The sequence below is a fragment of the Populus alba genome, chromosome 2 (genome assembly GCF_005239225.2).
Source record: "Populus alba chromosome 2, ASM523922v2, whole genome shotgun sequence".
Classification (NCBI taxonomy): domain Eukaryota; kingdom Viridiplantae; phylum Streptophyta; class Magnoliopsida; order Malpighiales; family Salicaceae; genus Populus; species Populus alba.
The window spans coordinates 11,205,862-11,215,471 of record NC_133285.1 but is presented as its reverse complement, the minus strand read 5'-3'; the positions used below and the strand labels follow the sequence as shown (position 1 = coordinate 11,215,471).

General features: G+C 33.1%; 1 protein-coding gene across 1 annotated transcript; it reads right to left on the bottom strand.

Moving 5' to 3' along the window:
• Window positions 1-54: 54 nt before the first annotated feature.
• LOC118044507 (chlorophyll a-b binding protein, chloroplastic-like) lies at window positions 55-964 on the bottom strand. Its single transcript, XM_073407573.1, is given in 2 exon segments — window positions 55-430; window positions 432-964. Coding segments are annotated over 2 exon segments (822 nt in total). The 5' UTR covers window positions 915-964; the 3' UTR covers window positions 55-91.
• Between the last annotated feature and the right edge of the window lie 8,646 nt (window positions 965-9,610).

Genomic DNA, 9,610 nt, shown 5'->3' with positions numbered 1-9,610 from the left:
AATTCTTGGCATAAATTATACTTAAAAGCTTATGTTAGAAACGACAAGTATCAGTTGCCTGATTGAAATGTCCAATGCATCTCGGTTAAGTTCACTTCCCAGGTACAAAGTTGGTGGCATAAGCCCAAGCATTGTTGTTCACAGGGTCAGCAAGATGGTCGGCCAGGTTCTCTAGAGGTCCCTTCCCAGTCACAATGGCCTGCACAAAGAACCCAAACATGGAGAACATGGCAAGTCTTCCATTCTTGATTTCCTTAACTTTAAGCTCTGCAAATGCCTCTGGATCGTCAGCAAGCCCCAAGGGATCAAAGCTGCCACCCGGGTACAAGGGGTCAGTGACCTCGCCGAGGGGGCCTCCTGCAATGCGGTAACCCTCAACAGCGCCCATGAGGACTACCTGTGTTGCCCATGAGGACTACCTGTGTTGCCCATATGGCTAAAATGCTTTGAGCATGGATTAGGCTGGGGTTTCCCAAATAGTCAAGACCACCCTCGCTGAAGATTTGAGCACCAGCTTTGAACCACACTGCCTCGCCGAACTTGACTCCATTCCTGGCAAGAAGCTCAGGGAAGACACATCCCAAAGCTCCAAGCATTGCCCACCTAGAATGAATAACCTCAAGCTCCCGGTTTTTGGCAAACGTTTCAGGATCTGCAGATAGGCCTGCGGTGTCCCAACCGTAGTCACCAGGGAATTCACCAGTCAAGTAAGATGGAGGCTCGCCAGAGAATGGTCCAAGGTACTTGACACGGTCAGGACCGTACCAAGGGCTCCCAGAAGCAGCTACCTTTCCTGCTGTCTTCCTCATTGAGACTCTGCCATTGCCACCGCAGGTAGCTGATGAAAACTCAGTGATTCCATTTAAAGGAACAGATTTGCTTGTGAAAGTAGATGAAAGTGTCATGGTTGCCATGTTTTATGTTTTAAGCAGAGGGTGGAGTGCCTGCTGCTGTTCCTGGTGAGTTGATTGGTGAATAGGGGATACGAGAGTCACTCTTTTATAGGGTCCGGTGAGGTCCACAATCCTATCCGTGTGGATCTTCCTCTTTCTCCTCATTGGTTGATGAGTTTATTGTAGGTATGCAAAAATCTTATACACTCTCCTAGCCAGTCGATGAGGGCTGGGATGGATTTTGCTCAAATAATTGAGAGATATCCACAGCCTGATCTAAATTTATTCATGTGGTCCTTGCTGCAAGCTCAGATAATTGAGAGACATTTCTCAAACGAGAAGAACTCGAGCCAATGGAAGTCTCGGCATCATTACCGTCAATTAATGCTGCTAGTTTTTCCTCGCCCAAAAAATTGAAAATCTATCAAATAAAAAGCATTTTCAACATAAAGGCAATCAAAGCCAGCATTTCTTTATTTTTGGCTACCACAATTCATTGTTATTTGTCAATTTTGTGACATAAAGGGCCACACTGCCCGTGATTTCTATACTACTAGAAGGCTATTTTATTCCTCAACAACAATAAATGCCAATCCCACCATTGCTTTCAACAACTCCTCATGGATTCTGAACTCCAGAGCCTCTCATCATGTAACAGCCAATCTCCATAACCTAACTCCTAAGCAACCTTATGAAGGACCACATGACATTGTTATTGGTGACGATACATGTATGAATATTACACATATTGATAATTCTACACTTTCTTCCTCATCTCACGACTTCTCTTTAACTAATGTCCTTTATGTTATATTCATGAAACAAAACCTAGTTTTTGTTTCCCAGTTTTGTAAAACCAATAACACTTTTATTGAGTTTTTTTCACTATCTTTTTGTGCAAAAGATCTTACCACAGGGTCACCTCTCTTTTAGGGATGGAGCAAGAATAATGTTTATGATGCGAGGTTCTTTCTTCATTATTCTTACCACAGGGGCATTTATGGGTGTATTTTCGGATAAATTTCCTAGCACCCATTTCCATATCTTGTAGGCTAGATTTGTCTAGAACAATGTCCATGTAGTACTTATATTGCTTGATGAAAGCATTTACGAGATCTTTCCACTTCTAGATTTTCATGTTGTCTGTGTGTCAACCTAATGTTGCCCCACTAAAACTGTTTTGAAAGAAACACATCATTAATTTTTCATCGTACACTACTTCTGCTATCTTGTTGCAATAAGACTTGAGGTAAGAGACAAGACACCAAGTTTTAGTGTACTTAATGAACTCAGGTACATAGAACTTCTTTAATACAATCATATTCAGGACTAGACACATCTCAATGGCTTAAACATGATCATACAATTCCACTCATTCAATAGCCTTTACCCTGGCTTCTAACATTGTTATTTTATCATTATCAATGTCCTTGGAGGATTTTACTTGGTGGAGTTTATTGGCGAATACATCCACAACTACTTGGGTCGATGCATGTATTGCTGGTTGCATAAATGTTGTATTACACTGGGGTTTTTGACTTTGTCCACCCATCCTTTCTTAAGGATGCATTGTTGTAAAAGCAATGGGCTGATTAGATAAGCCTTCACCAGAGAGGTGTCTGAGTGTCTGTTCAAGCAAGCTTCTGATGCGAGCCATGTTAGCCTTTAGAGAATCTAACTATTCTTGAAAGTGAGCATCATGAAAAGCACATTCTTCATCCTTTATATTTTTTTTTCTCGCAATTAGGTGTTGTAAACTTTGTGCATTGAAGCTTTCTCGGGACCTATATTTCAACTTGCATATGTTTGCATGACATTTAAACATGAATGCATGTATGCTTATGAATACAAGTATATGTACATGTACAACAAATATAGATTAACATGTGTTAAAGGGCTAATCCATGACTTCTTTATTGAATACATGTAAAAATTCATAGTCTAATTAATCTAAAAAGATCTTTCCCAAGTTCTCATCTTGGTTAAATCCCATACACATTAGAGAGTACAAAACAAAAAGGTGGGTCTAAGTCCCTTTCATTTAAAAAAGACAAAATGATTTTTGTGTGGTAATTTCTCAATTTTGATCTTTGGGCGACTCCCCCCAGCTAGTTATATATCATTTCAGATTCTTTACCGTATTCATAAAAAGTCATAGTTTTAGCTCAGAAAATCCTACAGAGTTCATGATTATTGATCAAGTTTGGCTTGATACAAAAATGAATTATTAGGGAGTACATATCCTAAAGACAGATTCTAAGCCATTACATGAAGGGAAAGCTTACTACCTGGTTTAAAAATGGTTTATGATCTGCCTAATGACTACCTTTTATAAAGGTAATATGAGGGTTTACAAGGAATGGTTGGGGCATGGTGTGACTGCTATTACCTAGTTGAAGCTCAACTCATAGTTAAATATTTCACGAATCTGAACCCTAACTGAAAGTCATGAAGTAAACTGTTACTCCCTACCTAACTTAGAATTGGTTTATTCTAAAATTAAAATGTATAGAGGCATTAATCCATACCCAATGTACTTATGCATGAGAAGTATTAAAAAAAATGCATGAACAATAAAAAAAAATGCATGCTAAAATTAAATTACACATACAAAAAAATAAATAAAATAGGATAACAAACATTCAAACAAACAAAGCTCGGTTCGACCTGATAAGTCCTTAGTGGAGTGGTCATCCTGCCGTGACGTGCACGACATCAAATGACGGAGCTACCTCTTAGAATTGAAAGGGGTTTTAGGTTTAATTATAAAATTATGATTATATGGTTCAAGAATCACCACTTAGTATTATGGTCACCAGAAAACCTAATGGTCTACGAGAATCTGTATTATTGATTGATTGTTAATTTAAGATATATTTATATTTGTTGGGCTCATCAAAGATTCAAGATAGATCTCTTTTCGTGAGGAAATATCTATCTTATTAGGTTAAATCCTAACCATTCTAAGGTCAAAATATTAGCATCACATTTATTTCTTGCTTTTGTATATTTGATACATGAGGGTATACTTTACAATGTAATTTTATACCCCCAAATATCAAAGTTTACAACTAAATCCTAACACTGAATAATAAATTAATTGTTGTGGGATTTTTGATATTTTGAACAAACCCTAATGGATAATAAATTTATTACGATATCCATTTAAAATATAATAAAAATACTATTGTCTTTTTTAGAAAATATGCATGAAAAATCTTTAGGATTTGGCCATATGCACAAAAATAAAATATTTTTTTTTGTGTGTTATTTGAAATAAGGGAATTCTTGATTATTATTTTTTTGTATTTTTTGAAATTTCAAAGAGAAATCAAGTATTTTAAAACTAGGTCTGTATTTTACAGTGTATGTCTATAATCCAACATTAAATGAAATTCTTAAGAAAATACATAATTTGTATTTTCTAAAATAATAGGAATTGTTTTTGGATTTTGTTTTAAATTGTTTCAAAATCATTGAGAAAAATAATGTATTTTTAATATCTAGTACGTATCTTATAGTATAAGTTTACGGACCAATATTAAGAAACTATTTGAAAAACATGCAAGGAACTCACAAATAATTTCAAAAATGATCCTTGCAATTTGTTTTTTAGAATTCTTTGTTCTTTTATTAGGTTTGTTTGGCTAAACATTAAAACAAAGACAAATTAAAAGCTAAAGGAAAGGCAATAAGTTGTGTTTGGTAAACACATAAAATGGGTTGAGCTCAAGGCACAAGCCTAGGGGCTAGGTTGGTTGGGCTCGAGGCCCAAGTTTATTCAAATGGGTTGGGCTGACTAAAATCCAATAATTTTCTTTTTTTATATATATATATATGAAGATGAGCTGGGGGTCTAACCCCCTTTGGCATCTACAGGCAAAAGTCATTAGCTACAAGATTTGAATTAATTTATGTCCTCCATAAAATGAACAATAAGAAAGAATATAAGAAAGTTATATAGTGTAAAGGGGAGTGTTGCTACTGGAAGGAGGAGACAATGCTATTGGAAGAAGCTTGTGGTGCTGCTACTATTGGTCATGGTGCAGAGGCAGAAGCTGCTGGGGAAATCCTGCAGTGTTGTTGATGTGTTTGCTGGAACTGGACTACTGCTGGAGCTGAAGCTACTACCCGCTGCTGTTGCTCACATTGTTGATGGCGTGATTGAAGAACAACTATTTTCGAAGCTGGTTTTGCTAATGAGGAGTTAAGGGGGGGGGCTCTAAAGCTTATGGATTAATAGGATCTTGACCCTTGATGTTGGAGAATAGACCGCAGCCATTCATTGAAGCTAAGAACAAAAGCTTGTCCTACTCTGCAACTAACAAATGGGGGGGCTTTAGGGCTTATGGATTAATAGGATCTCGACCCTTGATGTTGAAGGATATATCGTAGCCATTCATTGAAGCTAAGAACAAAAGCTTGTCCACTCTGCAACTAACAAATGGGGGACTAAGATTGTCTTTGCAGTTAGGACAATGCTAGGCCTATTTTTTAGAGAGAATCTGTAGGTATTTTTAGTACTTTTAGATGTGGAACTTTGGCTTAGAGTGAAGTAAAAATATCAGGGTATAAGTTGGCATAAGTTTTGTGTGGTATGGTGAAGGGGTGACAAAAATCTTAGGGTTGAAGGTGGGCATTTAGTCATCTTTCTCTCTTGTTTTAATGGGAGGAAGAAAATGAATAGTGAAATTATAGTATTTTTTAATTTGGTTCCTAAACCTTTGGAACTTTGTAATGGAACCCCTAATTAGCCCTAATTTTTTGGATTCTTTGCAATTTTACCTTTGAACTTCTTCAATTGAACCCTTAAATTTATGTGCTTTTTACAAAGTGATTATTGATTTTGAAATTTTTTAATTTGACTCTCAATTGACCTTCAAACTTCTAATTTCTTGCAGTTATATCTCTGATCTCATCCAATTGAGATTGAAAAAAATGAAATCTGGTTTTCTAAAATCTCAACCTTCTCAATTAAGCTCAAATGAGATGTACAAACTTTATTTTTTACCAATTAAGTCCCTAATAAAATTAATTTGACCCATTAAAAGTTGAATTAAGTCCTTGCACTTAATTAATTCTTTTAATCTGATCCAAATTAATTCTTAAACTTAACTAAACCTTTAATTAGGCTTATGATTAAATCAAATTGGCTTATTAAAAGTCCAATTAAGTTCTCGGACTTAATTTGTATACAAATTCATCTGATAATCATTTTAATTTCACATTGAATATGTATTGTCTTTCAATCTTAGATACAATAGGGGTACATTTGGGCTTCTAATTTTGTCCAAAATTTCATCTTTATTTCTTCATGCATTTGAAGCCCTTTCTAGCCCACTCTTTCCAAGTTGCTATTTTTTTTTTTTTACTTTCATTTTTTTAAATATTTTTGTTGCTTTTTGTTTTTATTATTTTAAAAAGAAAAGGATAATTTTAAGGGAAACCTAAAATTGGGTTATGACAGTTAGAATAAAGATGGATTGGACATGACAATGTTTTTTATGAAGTTGTTTGGTACATCTTTGAACAGTATAAAAATCATTTTTTTCCATTTCCACTACTATTCTAATGGAGAAATTCTTGTCCTACTAAAGGGGATAAGATAAACTTGTCCAATTCTCTGTATAATGGTTAATCCAAGTCAATATAAGGATAGAATTTATTATTATCATAGTTTTAAAGCTCGACTATGAAGTTAACTTGGGGTTGACTCAAGGTATGGGTCATGTCACATATCAGGTTGATTATTGACCCGAGTTAATCTATTAATAAAAATGATTGTTATCATAGTTTTAAAATTCTACTTGAGGTTAACCTAGGGCAAGGCCCAGGTCATAAGTTTGGTTGACCATTGACTCGAGTCAATATTAAAATAAGCGGGGTTATTATTATAGTTTTAAAACTTGATTCGAGGGTTAACTTAAGGCAAGGTTTGAGTCATGAGCCAGATTGACCATTGACCCGAATCAATATAAGAATAAAATTAGTTATTATCATAGTTTTAAAAACTTGAATCGAGGTCAACCAGGGGTAAGGCCCAAGTCACAGGTCAGGAGGGTCAACTCGGGTTGAGATAGGTCAATGTAAGGATAAAAGTAGTTATTATCATAGTTTTTTATAGACCCATAATATTTTTTTTAAAAGTAATTTTTATGGAAACTTTGAATAAATAAATAGGAAATGATAATTATTTGAAGGAATCAAAATGATTATTCACTACATAAAGTGGTAAGGATCTTTAATGTAGGAAATAAAGTCTAAATATGAAATATATTAATGAAGGAACTAAAAATGAAAGATAAATAAGTAAAGTGAATAAATAAATAATTATTTTAAAAAATGGATAGTCATTTCTTATAGTTAGATGGAATTCTTTACATGAAATTACATTGGAAATTAGGATTATAAACAAACAAAAAAAAAGGAATTTTCTCTCTTCTTTCCCTATAAGGAAACTAAAAATTATATATTTTTTAAATTATTTTTAAAAGATTTCATTTAGAATTTTGTTCAATGCTCTCATTCACTTTTAAGTCAATTCTATTGTGTCACTTCACGATTAAAAATTTAAATTATATAAGATAAATTTTTTACTATACCTTAGATAAAATTAAATAAATTAAATGTTGATATTTATATTTATCTAATTTTAAGTATTTATAAATTTCAACTATTTATTATTAAATATAAAATAATAATGTGCACATCATATATATATATATATATATATATATATATATATATATATATATATAAATCAATACTCTAATGTGCACGGGAAAGCATTATAGTGGTGCTTTCCTCACATGTTTCCTTTTTTTACATGTTTTTTTTTTTATTGACTTCTTCTTCTTGTTCTTTTTTTTCTTTTCTAATTTTTTTTTTAATTATCTTAGTCAATTTTTTTAAATATTGAACTGGTTGAAAATTTAACTATGTAGTTTTTTTTCTTCAAAACATTGTGGATTGCTACAATATTTCTATACATTATTTTTTTTATGATTTTTTTTCTTTTTTTTTTTTCAAAATAGTCTATTTTTTTTATATTAAGTTGGTTGAGAATTTAGCTTTGTATTAAAAAAAAAAAAAAAAAACACTATGGATTACTACATTGTTTCCTCTACATGATTTTTGTGTTTACTACAGTGTTTCCCCACAAATTTTTTTAAAAAATTATCTTTATTGAATTTATTTTTTCAATATTGAGCTGGCTGAGAATCTAGCTTTAGCTTTCCCTACATGTTTTTTTTTCATTTTTTTTTAAATTTTGTTCCAAAATTGTCTTTATATATATATTATATATATATATATATATAATATATATATATATTATATATTTTCAGAATTATTTTTATTGATTTTATTTGTTTACTATTGAGCTGATTGAGAATTTAGTTTTTTCTTTAAAAACACTGTAGATTTCCTCACATGTTTTTTTTTCTCGCTTTTGTTCCCTTTTTTTTTACATGTTTTTTTTTGTTTTTTTCAACTATTTATTATAAAATATAAAATAATAATGTACACATCATATATATATTATATATATAAAAGATGAAATTCAATAATATTAATACTAAACTTACCATATCCATATTAAATTATCATCCTTAATGACATTTATGGAGCGACTAATAAATTCATGTACACATCACAACTAATCAATGCCACAGCATTGTCATAAAATCTTCTTTTATTATATATTTTTTCCTCCACTCTTTGAGTAATTAGTCTCTTCTAATGCTCTTTTTTTTATTATTATTATTATTCTTTTCCCCTTCCACCAACCTCCATGAATCCTAACCGCGTTTTACATGTCTTTTAAATTCAAGGGTCTGTGTCACCTGACAAGTCAGCCCACCAACTTATAAGAGAGGCACGTGCCGGTAAGCCCAACCTTTTGGGAATTCCATGTGCAGCCTTGTCTGGGTGGGAACCGCACCTAGCCTAGCTCCTGTCAAATCCCAACTGCCCCACTTCCTCTACTCACCACTTGGCCTTGTGGGGGCCACCTTGTTTCACAGGCTCAAATCCCATTCGGCGGCTTAATTCCGACTGGCTTAAGCTCATCCTCTCTTCTTCTTTTCGGCTTAGAAACGCCATTGGAAAGCTGTTTGGTGGGTGACCAAACTCCTTGACATCCAATCAAACTTGAAGAAGGAACTCATGTTTCTGATTTCGACCTCCAGAGATTGAAGTTGTCGACGCTTACCAACCCCTGCCAATTCAGTCTCTTGGTTTAGATAACCTTTAATTTATTTTGAAAGGCTTCTTCTTCAATCTTGAACATGGCCTCGTGAAGTGTAAGGATGTGTTAGGTTTTAGGTTAAAGGGGTTGAAGATTAAGGGTTTTAATCTTCAATCTTCTGTGATACATATTCAGGGAAGGAGAGAAATTTAGGGGGTTAAGTAAGATTTAAATGATAATTACCAAGGTGGCACTCCAAAACGATTTCTAAATGTTAATTAGTTATTTTGTCTTGTAATAGTCACTTGATGTTTATTCAAGTTAAATAATTTTGTTTGCCTATTTTTTTCATGGCTTGGGGTTTTTTTTTTCAGTTTTTGTATAATAAAATTCTCTTTTTGACCTAATTTAATTCAAGTTATCCATGTTAGAACTTATGAATTCATGATAATTTTCTTCTCATAATATATTGAAAAATGGTGGCCAAGTCAGAAATATACACTACTAATCATTAAGACTAACTACTTTA